The sequence below is a fragment of the Hyla sarda genome, chromosome 6 (assembly GCF_029499605.1).
Source record: "Hyla sarda isolate aHylSar1 chromosome 6, aHylSar1.hap1, whole genome shotgun sequence".
NCBI classification, from domain to species: domain Eukaryota; kingdom Metazoa; phylum Chordata; class Amphibia; order Anura; family Hylidae; genus Hyla; species Hyla sarda.
In genome coordinates, this window is record NC_079194.1 from 141,855,571 (window position 1) to 141,876,310 (window position 20,740).

At 43.7% G+C, this 20,740-nt stretch overlaps 1 protein-coding gene across 6 annotated transcripts in view; it reads left to right on the forward strand.

Moving 5' to 3' along the window:
- LCAT (lecithin-cholesterol acyltransferase) overlaps positions 1–20,740 on the forward strand; it is a 130,104-nt gene that overhangs the window by 82,016 nt on the left and 27,348 nt on the right. The window contains exons 1-3 of one of the 6 annotated variants that reach the window (XM_056525317.1): positions 7,250–7,398; positions 10,610–11,231; positions 15,700–17,460. The exons of 1 other annotated variant lie outside the window; for it this stretch is intronic. In XM_056525317.1, the coding sequence (XP_056381292.1) occupies positions 7,303–7,398; positions 10,610–11,231; positions 15,700–17,402 (2,421 nt within the window). In that variant the 5' untranslated portion in view covers positions 7,250–7,302 and the 3' untranslated portion in view covers positions 17,403–17,460. Of the gene's footprint in view, positions 1–7,249; positions 7,399–10,609; positions 11,232–15,699; positions 17,461–20,012; positions 20,447–20,740 lie in introns of those variants that run through there. 4 more of the 6 variants (XM_056525318.1, XM_056525319.1, XM_056525323.1 and 1 more) reach the window with 4 other exon arrangements.

Here is a 20,740-nt window from a genome sequence, read left to right on the forward strand (position 1 = left end):
CTGCCTGGACAGCCTTTGGCTGTCTGGGCATGCTGGGAGTTGTAGCCCCTTCACTGTATGACTAAGATTGCAACACCCTATGCTAAAATCCCTAAACTACGCTTAATCTGCCTGTAAAACTAAACTATCTACGCTACACCTGTGTAAAACTACGCTGCACATGTTCAAAACTATTCCAAGTACCATATACTTGTTTAACCTCTTCAGGACACAGGGCGTATGGATGCGCCCTGCATTCCGAGTCCTTAAGGACCGAGGGCGTATCCATACGCCCGTGGGAAATTCGGTCCCCACCGCTAGCCGGTTGGGGACCGTAGCCGGATGCCTGCTGAAATCATTCAGCAGGCACCCTGGCACATCGCCCAGGGGGGGTCCTGAGACCCCCCCCCATGTCGGCGATCGGAGAAAATCGCATGTCAATTCAGACATGCGATTTTCTCCAATTCCGGGCTGATCGGGTCTCTGGTGACCCGATCGACCGGAAAATAGGGCTGATCGGAGTTGTCAGCAACAGCCCCGATCAGCCTAAAGGATAGGAGTGAGGTCGCAAAGCTGCGATCTACTCCTATCCCCTGCCATTACTCAGAACGGAGTTCTGACCAATGGCAGCGCAGGACAGGGGGTTGCCATGGCAACCCCCGTTCTGCCCGCCCCTGGATGTCGAGGGGCTCTGGGAAGAAGATGGAGGCCGTACCTGCAGGAGAAGATTCCTGGGGACCTGGGATCTTCGCTGGAGCCTGCAGGATCCTGATCAGGTAGGGAATCGACAGGGGGGGGGGGGGGATTGAAAGTAAATCGATCTTTACTGTGGCAACCACTAGGGGGGCCAAACTGCAACTCCCAGCATGCCCAGAACGCCAAAGGCTGTCTGGGCATGCTGGGAGTTGTAGTTTTGCAACATCTGGAGGGTCACAGTTTGGAGACCACTGTTACAGTGGTGCCCAACAGTAGCCCTCCAGATGTTGCCAAACTACAACTCTCGGCATGCCTGGACTGCCCAGGCATGCTGGGAGTTGTAGTTCTGTAACATCTGTCCCTTCAGATTTAGCAATTTTCATGACATTTTTGAAAAATATGTCCATTTTATGATGCCAACATAAAGTGGACATATTGTGTTTGTGAAGAAAAATAAAATTTATTTGGAATATCCATTTTCCTTACAAGCAGAGAGCTTCAAAGTTAGAAAAATGCAAAATTTTCTAAATTTTCATGAAATTTTGGGATTTTTCACAAAAAAAGGATGCAATTAACACCGAAAATTTACCACCAAAATAAAGAAGAATATGTCACGAAAAAACAATCTCAGAATCAGAATATTCGGTAAAAGCGTTTTTGCGTTATTAATTCGTAAAGTGACGGTGGTCATAATTGTGAAAAAGGGCTCAGTCCTTAAGGTGAAAAAGGGCTGCGTCCTTAAGGGGTTAAAAACTATGCTAACGCTACACTGATGTAAAACTATGCTAACACTGCGCTACTCTACACTGGTGTAAAACTACGCTAAGACTAAGCTACACTACACTGGTGTAAAACTACGCTAACACTACGCTTCTTTACACTGGTGTAAAACTATGCTAACACTATGCTACTCTACACTGGTGTAAAAGTACACTAACACTATGCTACTCTACACTGGTGTAAAACTACACTAACACTATGCTACTCTACACTGGTGTAAAACTACGTTAAGACTACGCTACTCTACACTGGTGTAAAACTACGCTAACACTACCCTGGTGTAAAACTACACTAACACTACACTGGTGTAAAACTACACTAACACTACACTGGTGTAAAACTACACTAACACTATGCTACTCTACACTGGTGTAAAACTACGCTAAGACTACGCTACTCTACACTGGTGTAAAACTACACTAACACTATGCTACTCTACACTGGTGTAAAACTACACTAACACTATGCTACTCTACACTGGTGTAAAACTACGCTAAGACTACGCTACTCTACACTGGTGTAAAACTACGCTAACACTACACTGGTGTAAAACTACACTAACACTACACTGGTGTAAAACTACACTAACACTACACTGGTGTAAAACTACACTAACACTATGCTACTCTACACTGGTGTAAAACTACGCTAAGACTACGCTACTCTACACTGGTGTAAAACTACACTAACACTATGCTACTCTACACTGGTGTAAAACTACACTAACACTATGCTACTCTACACTGGTGTAAAACTACACTAACACTATGCTACTCTACACTGGTGTAAAAGTACACTAACACTATGCTACTCTACACTGGTGTAAAAGTACACTAACACTATGCTACTCTACACTGGTGTAAAACTACACTAACACTATGCTACTCTACACTGGTGTAAAACTACACTAACACTATGCTACTCTACACTGGTGTAAAACTACACTAACACTATGCTACTCTACACTGGTGTAAAAGTACACTAACACTATGCTACTCTACACTGGTGTAAAAGTACACTAACACTATGCTACTCTACACTGGTGTAAAACTACACTAACACTATGCTACTCTACACTGGTGTAATACTACAGTAACACTATGCTACTCTACACTGGTGTAAAACTACACTAACACTATGCTACTCTACACTGGTGTAAAACTACACTAAGACTACGCTACTCTACACTGGTGTAAAACTACGCTAACACTACACTGGTGTAAAACTACACTAACACTACACTGGTGTAAAACTACACTAACACTATGCTACTCTACACTGGTGTAAAACTACACTAACACTATGCTACTCTACACTGGTGTAAAACTACACTAACACTATGCTACTCTACACTGGTGTAAAACTACACTAACACTATGCTACTCTACACTGGTGTAAAACTACACTAACACTATGCTACTCTACACTGGTGTAAAACTACACTAACAATATGCTACTCTACACTGGTGTAATACTACAGTAACACTATGCTACTCTACACTGGTGTAAAACTACGCTAAGACTACGCTACTCTACACTGGTGTAAAACTACACTAACATTACACTGGTGTAAAACTACACTAACACTACACTGGTGTAAAACTACACTAACACTATGCTACTCTACACTGGTGTAAAACTACGCTAACACTATGCTACTCTACACTGGTGTAAAACTACACTAACACTACACTGGTGTAAAACTACACTAACACTATGCTTCTCTACACTGGTGTAAAAGTACACTAACACTATGCTACTCTACACTGGTGTAAAAGTACACTAACACTATGCTACTCTACACTGGTGTAAAACTACACTAACACTATGCTACTCTACACTGGTGTAAAACTACACTAACACTATGCTACTCTACACTGGTGTAAAACTACACTAACACTATGCTACTCTACACTGGTGTAAAACTACACTAACACTATGCTACTCTACACTGGTGTAATACTACAGTAACACTATGCTACTCTACACTGGTGTAAAACTACACTAACACTATGCTACTCTACACTGGTGTAAAACTACGCTAAGACTACGCTACTCTACACTGGTGTAAAACTACGCTAACACTACACTGGTGTAAAACTACACTAACACTACACTGGTGTAAAACTACACTAACACTACACTGGTGTAAAACTACACTAACACTATGCTACTCTACACTGGTGTAAAACTACACTAACACTATGCTACTCTACACTGGTGTAAAACTACACTAACACTATGCTACTCTACACTGGTGTAAAACTACACTAACACTATGCTACTCTACACTGGTGTAAAACTACACTAACACTATGCTACTCTACACTGGTGTAAAACTACACTAACAGTATGCTACTCTACACTGGTGTAATACTACAGTAACACTATGCTACTCTACACTGGTGTAAAACTACACTAACACTATGCTACTCTACACTGGTGTAATACTACAGTAACACTATGCTACTCTACACTGGTGTAAAACTACACTAACACTATGCTACTCTACACTGGTGTAAAACTACGCTAAGACTACGCTACTCTACACTGGTGTAAAACTACGCTAACACTACACTGGTGTAAAACTACACTAACACTACACTGGTGTAAAACTACACTAACACTACACTGGTGTAAAACTACACTAACTATGCTACTCTACACTGGTGTAAAACTACACTAACACTATGCTACTCTACACTGGTGTAAAACTACACTAACACTATGCTACTCTACACTGGTGTAAAACTACACTAACAATATGCTACTCTACACTGGTGTAATACTACAGTAACACTATGCTACTCTACACTGGTGTAAAACTACACTAACACTATGCTACTCTACACTGGTGTAAAACTACACTAACACTATGCTACTCTACACTGGTGTGAAACTACACTAACACTATGCTACTCTACACTGGTGTAAAACTACGCTAACACTACACTGGTGTAAAACTACACTAACACTACACTGGTGTAAAACTACACTAACACTATGCTACTCTACACTGGTATAAAACTACACTAACACTACACTGGTGTAAAACTACACTAACACTATGCTACTCTACACTGGTGTAAAACTACACTAACACTACACTGGTGTAAAACTACACTAACACTATGCTACTCTACACTGGTGTAAAACTACACTAACACTATGCTACTCTACACTGGTGTAATACTACACTAACACTATGCTACTCTACACTGGTGTAATTCTACAGTAACACTATGCTACTCTACACTGGTGTAAAACTACACTAACACTATGCTACTCTACACTGGTGTAAAACTACGCTAACACTATGCTACTCTACACTGGTGTAAAACTACGCTAACACTACACTGGTGTAAAACTACACTAACACTACACTGGTGTAAAACTACACTAACACTACACTGGTGTAAAACTACACTAACACTATGCTACTCTACACTGGTGTAAAACTACACTAACACTATGCTACTCTACACTGGTGTAAAACTACACTAACACTATGCTACTCTACACTGGTGTAATACTACACTAACACTATGCTACTCTACACTGGTGTAATACTACTCTAACACTATGCTACTCTACACTGGTGTAAAACTACACTAACACTATGCTACTCTACACTGGTGTAAAAGTACACTAACACTATGCTACTCTACACTGGTGTAAAAGTACACTAACACTATGCTACTCTACACTGGTGTAATACTACAGTAACACTATGCTACTCTACACTGGTGTAAAACTACACTAACACTATGCTACTCTACACTGGTGTAAAACTACGCTAAGACTACGCTACTCTACACTGGTGTAAAACTACGCTAACACTACACTGCTGTAAAACTACACTAACACTACACTGGTGTAAAACTACACTAACACTACACTGGTGTAAAACTACACTAACACTATGCTACTCTACACTGGTGTAAAACTACACTAACACTATGCTACTCTACACTGGTGTAAAACTACACTAACACTATGCTACTCTACACTGGTGTAAAACTACACTAACACTATGCTACTCTACACTGGTGTAAAACTACACTAACACTATGCTACTCTACACTGGTGTAAAACTACACTAACAGTATGCTACTCTACACTGGTGTAATACTACAGTAACACTATGCTACTCTACACTGGTGTAATACTACAGTAACACTATGCTACTCTACACTGGTGTAAAACTACACTAACACTATGCTACTCTACACTGGTGTAATACTACAGTAACACTATGCTACTCTACACTGGTGTAAAACTACACTAACAATATGCTACTCTACACTGGTGTAAAACTACGCTAAGACTACGCTACTCTACACTGGTGTAATACTACAGTAACACTATGCTACTCTACACTGGTGTAAAACTACACTAACACTATGCTACTCTACACTGGTGTAAAACTACGCTAAGACTACGCTACTCTACACTGGTGTAAAACTACGCTAACACTACACTGGTGTAAAACTACACTAACACTACACTGGTGTAAAACTACACTAACACTACACTGGTGTAAAACTACACTAACTATGCTACTCTACACTGGTGTAAAACTACACTAACACTATGCTACTCTACACTGGTGTAAAACTACACTAACACTATGCTACTCTACACTGGTGTAAAACTACACTAACACTATGCTACTCTACACTGGTGTAAAACTACACTAACAATATGCTACTCTACACTGGTGTAATACTACAGTAACACTATGCTACTCTACACTGGTGTAAAACTACACTAACACTATGCTACTCTACACTGGTGTAAAACTACACTAACACTATGCTACTCTACACTGGTGTAAAACTACACTAACACTATGCTACTCTACACTGGTGTGAAACTACACTAACACTATGCTACTCTACACTGGTGTAAAACTACGCTAACACTACACTGGTGTAAAACTACACTAACACTACACTGGTGTAAAACTACACTAACACTATGCTACTCTACACTGGTATAAAACTACACTAACACTATGCTACTCTACACTGGTGTAAAACTACACTAACACTACACTGGTGTAAAACTACACTAACACTATGCTACTCTACACTGGTGTAAAACTACACTAACACTATGCTACTCTACACTGGTGTAATACTACAGTAACACTATGCTACTCTACACTGGTGTAAAACTACACTAACACTATGCTACTCTACACTGGTGTAAAACTACACTAACACTATGCTACTCTACACTGGTGTAAAACTACACTAACACTATGCTACTCTACACTGGTGTAAAACTACGCTAACACTACACTGGTGTAAAACTACACTAACACTACACTGGTGTAAAACTACACTAACACTACACTGGTGTAAAACTACACTAACACTATGCTACTCTACACTGGTGTAAAACTACACTAACAATATGCTACGCTAACTACACTACACCTGTGTAAAACTACAATTCCCATCCTGCCTGGACAGCCTTTCTGGGCATGCTGGGAGTTGTAGTACCTTCACTTTAAAACTTGCAAAACTAAAACTCCCATTATAGGCTGCCTGGGCTTGCTGGGAGTTGTAGTCCCTATCCTTTAAAACCTAACCTAGCTCCTTTCACTTTATAACCTAAGCTACGCTAACTACGCTACAATCTAAGCTAGCTACGCTACACATGCGCGCTACGGACTCCCCGTGACGAACAAGCTCTTAGTTTTCTACAGATCGTAGAAAACTTTACATCACCGACGTAATGAAGCAAACTCCCCCCTGAAGAGCCTATTGCCAGGGACCATTCCCTGGACAGCAGGACACATGATCTGACGTCACACGATACTGAAAGTTGACTCACGTGATGGTGGGCGGTGCTTTCAGTTGTACTGTAAGCGGAAGTGTGGATGTCCGTCGTTACTTGTCAGCGAGCAACATGACGTCTGCTGCGTCTCACGAGGTGTGTTGGGAGTTCGGGGCTGTGGGATACATGACATGGAGGGGGCACGGAAGGGGTAGAGAGGGGTGGGGCGGCAGTGTGTTACATGGTATGAAGGGAGCACGGGGGTGGGATACATGACCTAGGGGGGCACAGCAGGAGCAGAGAGGAGTGGGGCAGCACTGGTATACATGACATGGAGGGGGCAGGGAAGGGGTAGAGAGGAGTGGGGCAGCACTGGTATACATGACATGGAGGGGGCAGGGAAGGGGTAGAGAGGGGTGGGGGTAGTGGGATACATAACATGGAGGGGGCAGGGAAGAGGTAGAGAGGGGTGGGGGTAGTGGGATACATAACATGGAGGAGGGAGGGAACAGAGGGATACATGACATGGAGGGGGCATGGTGGGGCAGAGAGGAGTGGGATAAATGGAGGGTAGGGGGTACAGCAGAGGAGTGGGATACATGACATGGAGGGGGATACATGACATGGGGGGGTGCAGCAGAGGAGTGGGATACATGACATGGAGGGGGGTGCAGCAGAGGAGTGGGATACATGACATGGAGAGGGGTACAGCAGAGGAGTGGGATACATGACATGGAGGGGGATACATGACATGGGGGGGTGCAGCAGAGGAGTGGGATACATGACATGGAGGGGGGTGCAGCAGAGGAGTGGGATACATGACATGGAGGGGGGGGGGGTGCAGCAGAGGAGTGGGATACATGACATGGAGGGGGGTACAGCAGAGGATTGGGATACATGACATGGAGGGGGGGTACAGAAGAGGAGTGGGATACATGACATGGAGGGGGGTACAGCAGAGGAGTGGGATACATGACATGGAGGGGGGGTACAGAAGAGGAGTGGGATACATGACATGGAGGGGGGGTACAGAAGAGGAGTGGGATACATGACATGGAGGGGGGTACAGCAGAGGAGTGGGATACATGACATGGAGGGGGGTACAGCAGAGGAGTGGGATACATGACATGGAGGGGGGTACAGCAGAGGAGTGGGATACATGACATGGAGGGGGGTACAGCAGAGGAGTGGGATACATGACATGGAGGGGGGTACAGCAGAGGAGTGGGATACATGACATGGAGGGGGGTACAGCAGAGGAGTGGGATACATGACATGGAGGGGGGGTACAGCAGAGGAGTGGGATACATGACATGGAGGGGGGGGGTACAGCAGAGGAGTGGGATACATGACATGGAGGGGGGGGGTACAGCAGAGGAGTGGGATACATGACATGGAGGGGGGGGGTACAGCAGAGGAGTGGGATACATGACATGGAGGGGGGGGTACAGCAGAGGAGTGGGATACATGACATGGAGGGGGTACAGCAGAGGAGTGGGATACATGACATGGAGGGGGGTACAGAAGAGGAGTGGGATACATGACATGGAGGGGGGGGTACAGCAGAGGAGTGGGATACATGACATGGAGGGGGGGGTACAGCAGAGGAGTGGGATACATGACATGGAGGGGGGGGTACAGCAGAGGAGTGGGATACATGACATGGAGGGGGGGTACAGCAGAGGAGTGGGATACATGACATGGAGGGGGGGTACAGCAGAGGAGTGGGATACATGACATGGAGGGGGGTACAGCAGAGGAGTGGGATACATGACATGGAGGGGGGTACAGCAGAGGAGTGGGATACATGACATGGAGAGGGGTACAGCAGAGGAGTGGGATACATGACATGGAGAGGGGTACAGCAGAGGAGTGGGATACATGACATGGAGGGGGGGTACAGCAGAGGAGTGGGATACATGACATGGAGGGGGGGGGTACAGCAGAGGAGTGGGATACATGACATGGAGGGGGGGGGGGGTACAGCAGAGGAGTGGGATACATGACATGGAGGGGGTACAGCAGAGGAGTGGGATACATGACATGGAGGGGGTACAGCAGAGGAGTGGGATACATGACATGGAGGGGGTACAGCAGAGGAGTGGGATACATGACATGGAGGGGGGTACAGCAGAGGAGTGGGATACATGACATGGAGGGGGGTACAGCAGAGGAGGGGGGGTACAGCAGAGAGGAGAGGGGGAGCAGTTGGATATATGACATGGAGGGGGCATGTTGGGGCAGAGAGGAGTGGGATACATTACATAGAGGTGGCACAGCAGAAAGGAGAGGGGGCAGTCGGATACATGACATGGAGGGGGCACGGCAGAGGGGAGTGGGGGAGCAGTGAGATACATGACATGGGGGGAGGGGTCAACCACATTATGGGTATAGAACAGGTAAACTCGAGAAGCGATCAGGTGTAAATTATCTTTGTGTCCAAAACATCATTAAATTGTGGAAAATGTGATTCTCATGATCATTTTAGCCCTCTGAGATCTTATTCACACACAGTGCTGGAATGTGACATGAGTTTAGTAAAAATACATGTACAGAGCAGGTATAGGAAAAGAGACAGATAAGAAGACAGAGATGATCACGAAGAATCAGCACTGGAGGCATAGGAAGCTGTCAGTCTATATAAACACACTGGGGGAGATTTATCAAAACCTGTGCAAAGGAAAAGTTGCCCATAGCAACCAATCAGATCCCTTCTTTCATTTTGCAGAGGCCTTGTTAAAAATGAAAGAAGCAATCTGGTTGCTATGGGCAACTGGACAACTTTTCCTTTGCACAGGTTTTGATAAATCTCCCCCACTGTACATGACAGAAGGCATATAATAGCATAAGCATCTTCTTAATTGGGAGATAAATGACATGTAATTGGGGATGACGCCATGAGGGGGCACTGTAGAACTCCTGTCATGTACTGGTTGTCAATATCAGCTACTCCAAAGAGCTGGTTTTATTTTTATTTTTTCTAGGCCACCAGTGATTATTTATGCGAATCTGAGATCATCTGCTGTATGTTACTTCTTGTGTTTTTAGATTTCTTCTATCTTTTCTCCTTTGATTAATGGTTTGCATCTATGTTACTTAGTTAGTGTTGTGTGATATAGATGAACAAGGCCTGGGAAGATCATAGCATTCCTGTGAATAAGTATCACATTATCCACAATTTGACGTTTGAGACAATAAAGTTTACTTACACCTAATCCCTTTCTGAGTGTCGTGGATCAGTTCTTTTCGTATACTGTAGTAGACTTGAATAGAACTTCCTGTTTCTTTTCACTTCTTAACTTGTCACCAACAGCCAACAATATTTTTTTCCTTTAATGTACAAGTTGCATCTTCTATTGTATCTCAGGTGACTTCTACAGAGTTTCTTCATATTCCTCCAGTGGAAGTGAGCACACGTGACTTTGAACGGGAATCCAGAAAACTGATTTCCCAGGAACTTTATTGTAGAACACTGGCCAAGTACTGTCGAAAGAATCAGATCCCCTGTGGCCTACGTTCAAATTTACGCCCTACACTATTCAAGGATGATGAGTCCTACTGCAAACAATATGAGAGCATTCTAAACAAAAGTTCGTTCGACTTGATGGTACTGACCATCGATTACTTGAAGAAATCCATTAAGGAGACAAGGGAAAAGATTTCTACAATTGAACGACAGTTAACTTCCTGCCTACCTAAAGAAGAATGGACATCTCTAAAAGTGAAAATGGAAAAAGTCTTGACGGAATTTCGAAAGGAAGCTGAGAAGAAGATAAAGGAGAGCTTCCTCCGAGATACAGAAGACTACTTGCTCAATAGAGTATACAGGTGGCAAGATCCTCCATCCAGTAACATAGGCAAACCAACTTGCACAAAATGTTTCTCACAAGGTCAAATCAGCTCTGGGAGTGAAAGTAACTCAAATAGAAGTAATCCCTGTGTTCTTCCACAACAGCAAACATTACACCAACCCAAATCTCAACTGACAGGTAAGGCAAACATCATTAAAGACCACTCGAAACACATCCAGGCTCTCGGGTAGGGAGATTATTCTCTTAAAATATAGCATACTCACCTTGCCAAATCCAGCTCATTAGCTCTGGTCCATCCAGGTGCCTCTGTTTACTTTCTTGCATTACTTGCTCTCCTTATGGCGCTTTGAGCCGTGTGCTTCAGCAGAGTAGGGAGTGTGTGTTATCAGTGGAAGTAAACACGAACCCCAGGGTGGAATGGAATGCCAGGGCTGAGTTAGGTGAGGATAGTATAGCCCTGTTATATATACATATCATTTTATAGCAGATTATTATATTAGCAGATAAATAATTACCAGAGCTGAGACCCAGTTGCCAGTCACTTGATCAGTTTATCTGCAGCAGCAATCTATGGAGCTGAGGCTGATGTGGGGCCTGTGCTACATGGTAACAGCAGTCAGTGGCAACCCTGCATCAGCCTCTGATCTGCTCTATACACTCAGCTACATTTATATCAATTTATTGTTATTATTTAATAACCACCAGGCATTATCGGGGTGGTTAAAACAAAAAATAAATTGATCCTAGCCATTGCTATATTCTGACACATTGTTTTTTCTTCTACAGAAAATGTTAGGGTCATTTTTCATGGCGTGAGCTGTAGTTTCTATTATTAACCATCTTGGGGTAGAGGAGACTTGTGGATCACTTTTTAAAGTATCCCTGACCGATAAGTAGAATATATGGATATACTAGCTTTGCTGGTCATGTTTTTCAGTATCGCATTTATTTGCTCACTGGACATATGTGACGAGAGATAGTGTTAGGCTGGGTTCACACTACGGAATCTCTGGACAGAATTTCCACCAGAGATCCCGTGGGTGGCGCCAGGACCGCACGGACTGCATTGCTGTCCTCATAGACAGGAATGAATTTCTGAGTGGGTCTGCCAAAAGAAATTCCATCTGGAGATTCTGCACTGTGAACCCGGCCTTATACTTTATCCTTATGCTTTTGATTTACCTTTTTAACCTGTTTTATTACAAAACAAAAACAAACGGAAAAAAAAATAGATTTTCTATAAAAGGAGTACTATCATGGCAGGCATGTGGGCCCTTACTAGGGTGGTAGCTGTTGTGACTACCCAACTGAATCTCATGATCAAATGACAGAGGACCCCCCCACTGCCCTTTACCATCTAAATGCTGTGCTATTTAGCGTGGCATTTAGGAGGTTTAAAGGGGTTACCTGTTTTTTTTTTTTTTTTTTTTTTTTTTTTTGCTCATCTTTCTCATTCTCTGCGGATGGCGATAAGTTTAGCGCAGTCTGACGTTTCGGGCCCATAGAATGCTGGGAAAGACTGGGGCCAGAGGACAGGAGAGTGATATTGATGCATGTGCAGAACGATGGAAGGTACGTTTTAAGGTTTTTCTTGCGGCTGCAGGACATAGGGTGCATGCCCTAGTCTTGCTCCCGTTATATGATTCACGCTCAGAAGCTGAATGTGCATCATACCTGGTGCTGGTGGGTCCCAGTTGCTATCAGCAGTGCTTATGCCAGACATCGCAGATCAGGCCAAGCATTTACCCTTTGGACAGCAAAGTTGATTGTGGTGTTTCAAACAGGAAAAAAACAAATCCCAGCTAGCTCAGTGGGCTGATCAAGAGACAGTACCAATCAGCCTTGCCCAGCCAACCAATCATGGGTCCCGCTGGGCAGGTGAATGTACTGACAACAAATACACACAAATTATCAATGGAAATCAAATTTATTAACCCATGGAGGTCTGGATATGGAGTCACACTCAAAATAAAAGTGGAAAACCTCACAACAGGCTGATCCAACTTTGATGTAATGTCCTTAAAACAAGTCAAAATGAGGCTCAGTAGTATGTGTTTTTGTGTGGCCTCCACGTGCCCTTATGACCTCCCTACAATGCTTGGGCATGCTCCTGATGAGGTGGTGGATGGTCTCCTGAGGGATATCCTCTCAGACCTGGACTAAAAGGATCTGCCAACTGCTGGACAGTCTGTTGTGCAACGTGGCGTTGGTGGATGCAGCGAGACATGATGTCCCAGATGTGCTCAATCTGATTCAGGTCTGGCGAACAGGTGGGCCAGTCCATAGCATTAATGCATTCCTCTTGCAGGAACTGCTGACACACTCCAGCCACATGAGGTCTAGCTTTGTCTTGCATTAGGAGGAACTTAGGGCCAACCGCACCAGCATATGGTCTCGCAAAGGGTCTGAGGATCTCATCTCGGTACCTAATGGCAGTTGGGCTACCTCTGGCAAGCACATGGAGGGCTGTGCAGCCTCCCAAAGAAATGCCACCCCACACCATTACTGACCCACCGACAAACTGGTCATGCTGGAGGATGTTACAGGCAGCAGAACGTTCTCCACGGCGTCTCCAGACTGTCACGTGCTCAGTTTAAACTTGCTTTAATCTGTGAAGAGCACAGGGCGCCAGTGGCGCATTTGCCAATTTTGGTGTTCTCTGGCAAATGCCAAACGTCCTGTACGGTGTTGGGCTGTAAGCACAACCCCCAACTGTGGATGTCAGGCCCTCATACCACCCTCATGGAGTCTGTTTCTGACCATTGGAGTGGACACATGCACATTTGTGGCCTGCTGGAGGTAATTTTGCAGGGCTCTGGCAGTGTTCCTCCTTGCACAAAGGCGGAGCTGACGGTCCTCCTGCTAGGTTGTTGCCTTCCTCCACGTCTCCTGATGTACTGGCCTGTCTCCTGGTAGCGCCTCCATGCTCTGGACACTACGCTGACAGACACAACAAACCTTCTTGTCACAGATCGCATTGATGTGCCATCCTGGATGAGCTGCACTACCTGAGCCACTACTTGTGTGGGTTGTAGACTCCGTCTCAAACTACCACTAGAGTGAAAGCACCGCCAGCATTCAAAAGTGACCAAAACATCAGCCAGGAAGCATAGAAACTGAGAAGTGGTCTCTGGTCACCACTTGCAGAACCACTCCTTTATTGGGGGTGTCTTGCTAATTGCCTATAATTTCAACCTGTTGTCTGTTTCATTTGCATAACAGCATGTGAAATTGATTGTCAATCAGTGTTGCTTCCTGAGTGAACAGTGTGATTTCAAAGAAGTGTGATTGACTTAGCGTTAGATTGTGTTGGTTAAGTGTTCCCTTTTATTTTTTTGAGCAGTGTAGTTTTCTGTCTGACCACAGTGCTCTCTCTGACACCTGTGTCCATGTCAGGAACAGTCCAGAGCAGGGGAGGTTTGCTATGGGGATTTACTCATTCTATGGACAGTTCCACGGACAGAGGTGTCAGCAGAGAGAACTGTGGTCACAGATACAACTTCCTCCACTGGAGTACCCCTTTTAAAGGAAATCTGTCATCAGTGGTACTCACTAACCTGTTGGTACAGACTTGTATTGCAAGTAAATGATGCTTACCATGGCCCAAACAGTGGCCCCATTCGCCCGTTATACTTTTATTTGGGCGGCAGGTTTGGTGCACAGGCGGTGCTCCAGGAGTATGCTGAATTCATGGCTGCGGCTTCCTCACTCTGCCCGGCTGCGAGTGGGCTTGAAGAAGCAGTACCAAGCCTGCAGTCTGAATAGATAGCATAATAGGCGAACAGGGCCACATATCGGGCTGTGGTAAGTATAATGTTCAGGAGTGTCACCCGCACTACAAACTTGTACCAGCAGGTTAGTGCAGGTAACACTGATGTCAGATTCCCTTTTAAAACAAGTCCACAATCCTTCCAGACAGCAGGGTGAAGAGGGAGCTACATATGTTGTTATGAAAGCTATATCTCAGGCTACAATCCAGGTCATTTTTTAAAGCCAAGAATCCACTAGTGTAGAGGTGCAAAGGTGCAACTGGGGTAGGGTCTTGTAGGTTTTAAAGACTGGGAGGAAGTATTATCGACAGGTTGTCTCTGTGAATGTAGATTACTCCAGGGAGAGGAGTGATATGGACTTGTCTCCTTCCTCCTCCTTTCTACACAGTTAAGATGCAAATATCCATGCAATATGTTGTGAAGACGGTCTTGGGCTGCTTATGGTCCTGTAGATGATAATTTACAGCTAAGCCGCTTCCACTGGCTAGTGCCTGGAAAGATTTGTCACATCTCTATCAGCATTGGACTATGTTACATGAAATCTCCTACGTGTGGACATTAACTATGTGAAGTTCCTGTAGCACATAGAGCACTGCCTGCATAGGTTCCTAATGTTTACCTGGCTTACTAAGGACTGTGACCAAAGCAGAGATACAAATGATCGTCACAGAGTCTGCCATTGCTTCAGGACCGAGTACTACTGTTCACCTTTCTGCCAAGTGGGGTCTATGCAGCCTCCTCATTCAGTGACCTTTCTGACATGATCAGAATATCTGTATTAGGTATATGTTATGCTTGAGTATTTTGTTTTATTTTATTTTTGTTTTGTTTATATAACAAACATTTTGAGCATTTTTTTTATTTCTTTTGTACAGATCTGAAGCAGACCCCAGATAACTGCATTTTACAGTCATATAAGAAGAAAAGAGATGGGTGTAATGGAAGGTCTGCAGGCCTTCTGTTAGAGAATTCACAAAGTTGTGACAAGCTTGCTGTACAGAAAGCTCTGAGCAGCAGTGAAGCTGTCAACAGGTCCTTGTCTGTTTCACAATCATATGTAAATGATAAAATAGGGATCTTAATATTCACAGAAAGCCATACACGTAATGATAACCTAACCACCGCTCCATCACTGCACCAAACTGTGCCTGATAAAGGGCTCAGCCAACACCAGAGTAATTCTAAAGTAAGTGATGAAGCCATGGAGACACAGGAGCAGCAGGGTCTTTACTGTAAACCAGATAACAAAAACATTTGTAAAAAAGGCACAGAATCTACAGATGACAATGAAAAATGTAATTCTGCCAGTGACCAAAAGAAACAAATTGTCACTTATCCTGGAAAAAAGCATTGTACCTGTGTTTCTGACGGTAATAATTCTGATGGTGCAAATGGTTCACCAAACATTTCTATCAATCAGTTCCCAGATGCATGCTCTTGTGTTGGATTAAATAAATGTACAAAACGTGGCAAGACACACTCTAAGCTGTGTAGAAGTAATCCTCCTGTAGACAAAAAAGGCAAAATCATCACCACGATCAGTGGGCAGTCTGGCAAAGAGCAGCATTGTACTAGTAGAAAAAAAAGCAAGTTAGGAAAAAAGATGTCCAATAACTCTGCATTTCAAAAGAAATATTCAGAAAGGAAAGGTAAAGTCAGGTTTCAAAAGACTTCATGGAAGCTACAAGAGTGCAACAAGTGCAAAAGGAAGTTCTCCCTTTTGGTTCTCAAAACCAGACATCAACACAGTGCAAAAGCGTTGAAGTGGAGCGTACATATACGCATCCCTGGACATAGTAAGACATGTACGGAGTGTAAAAAAATAATCCATTACAAAAGACTGTCTTCTGGAAAAGAAGCCTATTCATGCAATGATTGTGGGAAGCCCTTTCTGCAGCGTGAATTACTTGATCTTCATCATAGGAGCCACATAGAAGAAAAACTCTTTTTCTGTCCTCACTGTGGGAAGCGATTTGTCCAGCATTCACTGCTACTCATACACCAGAAAACACATACAGTAAATAAGCCATATCAGTGTATGGACTGCGGGAACCTGTTCTATAGTAAATCATTATTTGCAGAGCATCTTAAGACCCATAAAGAAAGGAAGCCTTGTTGTTGCCCTGATTGCGGAAAATGTTTTGCAGATAACAGCACACTTATTATACACCAGAGAATTCACACAGGGGAGAAACCATTCAGCTGCAAAGATTGTAGCAAAAGCTTTAGTCAACACTCAACTCTGGTGTCCCACCAGCGAATCCACAGCGGTGAGAAGCCTTACGAATGTAAGATATGCGGGAAGCGATTTAGAGATCGTTCCTCCTCGGCCTGTCACCAGAGAATCCACAATGGGGAGAAACCCTTTAAATGTCAGGAGTGCGGCAAGAGGTTTACACAAAGTTGCAACCTGCGCAGACACGAACGTCTTCACGTGGGACAAAAACCTTACCTGTGTACTAAATGTGGAAAGACTTTCAATGAGTCTACAAAGCTGAAATCCCATGAAATTGTTCATCTAAAAAAAGAGATGGTAAAAAAAGAGGACAAAATAAAACCTCCTCACGGGACTGAGTGATTATAATGTTTGATTATAAATGTTTACTATAAAACATAATAAATCAATTTGTATGGTTTCACATGTTTGCTGTTTTTAACCCCTTAATGACCAAGCCCATTTTCACCTTAAGGACCAGGCCAATTTTAATTTTACGTTTTCGTTTTTCCTCCTCGCCTTCTAAAATCCATAACTCTTTCATATTTCCATCTACAGACCCATATAAGTTTTTTGCGTGACCAATTGTACTTTGTAATGAAACCTCTCATTTTACCATAAAATGTACGGCGAACCCAAAAAAAAAATTTTTTAGGGAGGAAATTTAAATGAAAACCCAAATTTTGCACATTTTGGAGGGTTTTGTTTTCACACTGTACACTTTACGGTAAAAATGATATGTGATCTTTATTCTGTGGGTCAATACAATTAAAATGATACCCATGGCTAGATACTTTTATATTTTTGTACTGCTTAAAAAAAATTAAAACTTTTTGTACAAAATCAGTAATCTAAAATCGCCCTATTTTGACCACCTACAACTTTTTCATTTTTCCGTATATAGGGCGGAATGAGGGCTCATTTTTTGCGCCGTCATCTGTACTTTTTTTTAGATACCACATTTGCATATATAAAACTTTTAGATCTTTTCTTTTATTTATTTTTTATAACGTGACAAAAAAGCTGCATTTTTGGACTTATTAAATTTTTTACGTTTACGCCATTCACCGCAGGGGATCATTAACATTATATTTTGATTGGACATTTACGCACGCGGCGATACCAAATATGTTTATTTTTTTTAAAAATTACGCTTCTTGGGGGTAAAATGGGAAAAACGGACAATTTTAATTGGGGGAGGGGATTTTCCCTTTTTTTTTTTTTTTTACATTTTTTAACTTTTTTTTTTACACTTTATGTCCCCATAGAGGACTTTCTATAGAAATCGTTTGATTGCTAATACTGTGCAGTGCTATGCATAGGACACAGCCCTGCTCAGTATTATCAGTGATCTTCTGCTCTGGTCTGCTCAATCGCAGACCAGAGCAGAAGACCCCGGGAGACGGCCGGAGCTTGGTAAGGGGACCTCCGGCTGTCATGCTAGATGATCGGATCCCCGCGGCAGCGCTGCGGGCGATCCGATCATCCAATGAAAGTGCCACAATACAGATCACGGCATCGGAGGGGTTAATGGTGGACATCCGCGCCATCGTGGATGTCGGCCATTATGGGCAGGTCTCCGGCTGCTGCTAGCAGCCGGAACCTGCCGTGTATAACGCGAGCACCCTTCCAATGCTCGTGGTCATACACAGGACGTAAATGTACGTCCTGGTGCGGGAAGTCCCGCCAAACCAGGACGTACATTTACGTCCGTGGTCGTTAAGGGGTTAAAACCCTAAATGCTTTGGTCAATAGGTGGTTACAAAGAAGGGTCACCCGATCTACTCCTCTGTGATGTGATAGTTGGGTGCTTTTGGGATATCATGGCAGCCAGAGGCCTCCGGGTATATAACTTATAATTGAAGCAGGAGAAAGACCCATTAGGATCAACAACCTTTTGACATATGTGAGCGGCGACATATGTGAGTGGCATGTCAAAAGTGGTTTTTCATGACAGTATAATAAAATTATGTATCGTGCCTTGTGGTAAGAATGTTTGGTTAAATGTACGCACCTTCTGAGGCCAATAATTAGATGTAGCAGTCACATGGGTGTATGGGCATGTCCTACTGCACCAAAGTTAATAAAGAGCAGCTTTGACCACTAATGCAGTGCTGTTGGAGCAACAGGGGATTTAAAGGGTTTATCCAGGAATAGAAAAACATACAGCTACTTCCTATCAAAAACCACTCCCCGTCTCCAGGTTGGGTGTGGTTCTGCATCTCCGTTCCATTGAAGTGAATGTAGCCAAGTTGTCAAACCACACCCAACCTGGAGACAAACGTGGAGCTGTTTTTGAAAAATTAGCTGGTTGCCAGCTGTGCATTATAGCTGCCACCACCAGATGACTTAAATCCTGGCTGTTTAACTTCCTAGATGCTGCAGTCAGTTGCAACTGCTGCATCTAGGTGGTTGTGCAGGGAGGGGGTGTCTCCTCTATTCATACTTACTAATGTCATCACTAGTGAAGGCCTCCAAGCCTGCTGTTAGGCTAGGTTCGCCCTACGGAATTTCCGCCTGCAATTCTGCTTTGAAATTGCAGGCAGAAACTCTGCTTACTAAAATGTATAGTATGGTGAATGGGTTTCCGTTTACAAATTCATACATTGGAATTTGTGAACAGAAAATCTGCTTGAAAATTTCCGCCTAAAGAATGGCGTTGCTCATTCTTCAGGCGAAAATACTCGCAGAACACATTGCAGTCTATTGAAGACTCCAGTGTATGCGAGGTCCTAGTGCCGACTGATTCAGTCGGTCCTGGCCGCACTCGGAATCTCTGGGCGGAAATTTTCTGCCCAGAGATTCCGCAGTGTGAACCAAGCCTGATAGTTCTCTGGTAGGGTGTAATAGGAGGTCACAATTTGACAGTACACTGCAAAACATTTTTTACAGGGTATGGTACAAGCCAACATGTAATATTAAAGTCTCTTAGGGGGACTTAAATGATTCAGTAGAAATGTTTTAAAAATATTTAAAAAAATAATAATAATAATAATTTTTCAGATTAAAAAAAAATTCTAAACTACATTACCTATTTTTGTCACCTTCTATTCAAAAACAAATGGATTATCAAGCAACTAAAAAGTCACATGTACTCCAAAATGTTACCAATAAGAATTAAAGCTCATCCTGCAGGAATAGAAACCTCAACCAGCTCTATAGGAAGAGAGAAACATTTTAAAAGGTTTTGGAGCGACAGGATGAGGTGAGGAGAGAGAGAGAAAAAAAAAAAGTAGGGATCGACCGATTGTTTTATTTTTATTTTATTTTTTTTCTCTCCCCCCTACCTGTCCTGGGGTCCTCCCTATTCCAATCACCGCTGCCCGGTTGTGGACGTCACTCGTCATTGCGCTGCGCAGCGTGCAGGACGTCGCAGGAGCCAGACGTAGCGTGGACCCTGGGAACAGGTAATTATAAAACCGGGGATGGGGGAGGCAACGGGGCAGCGGCGGTGGTCTCTGGCCGGGGGGGCGGAGCATTATCGGCAGATCTGCAAGGTAATTGCTGATAACGGTAATGTCCAAAATCGTGAATATCAGCCGATAATATCGGCCAAACCGATAATCGGTCGATCCCTAAAAAAAAAAGTTAAACCTGACCCTAAACAATCATTCCTAAAGGAACACCAGGGTACGAGTTTTTTCGCTCTTTAGGCGATTGTGACTTGCAGGTGTCATAAACAGATTGCCCAAGGTGGAGAA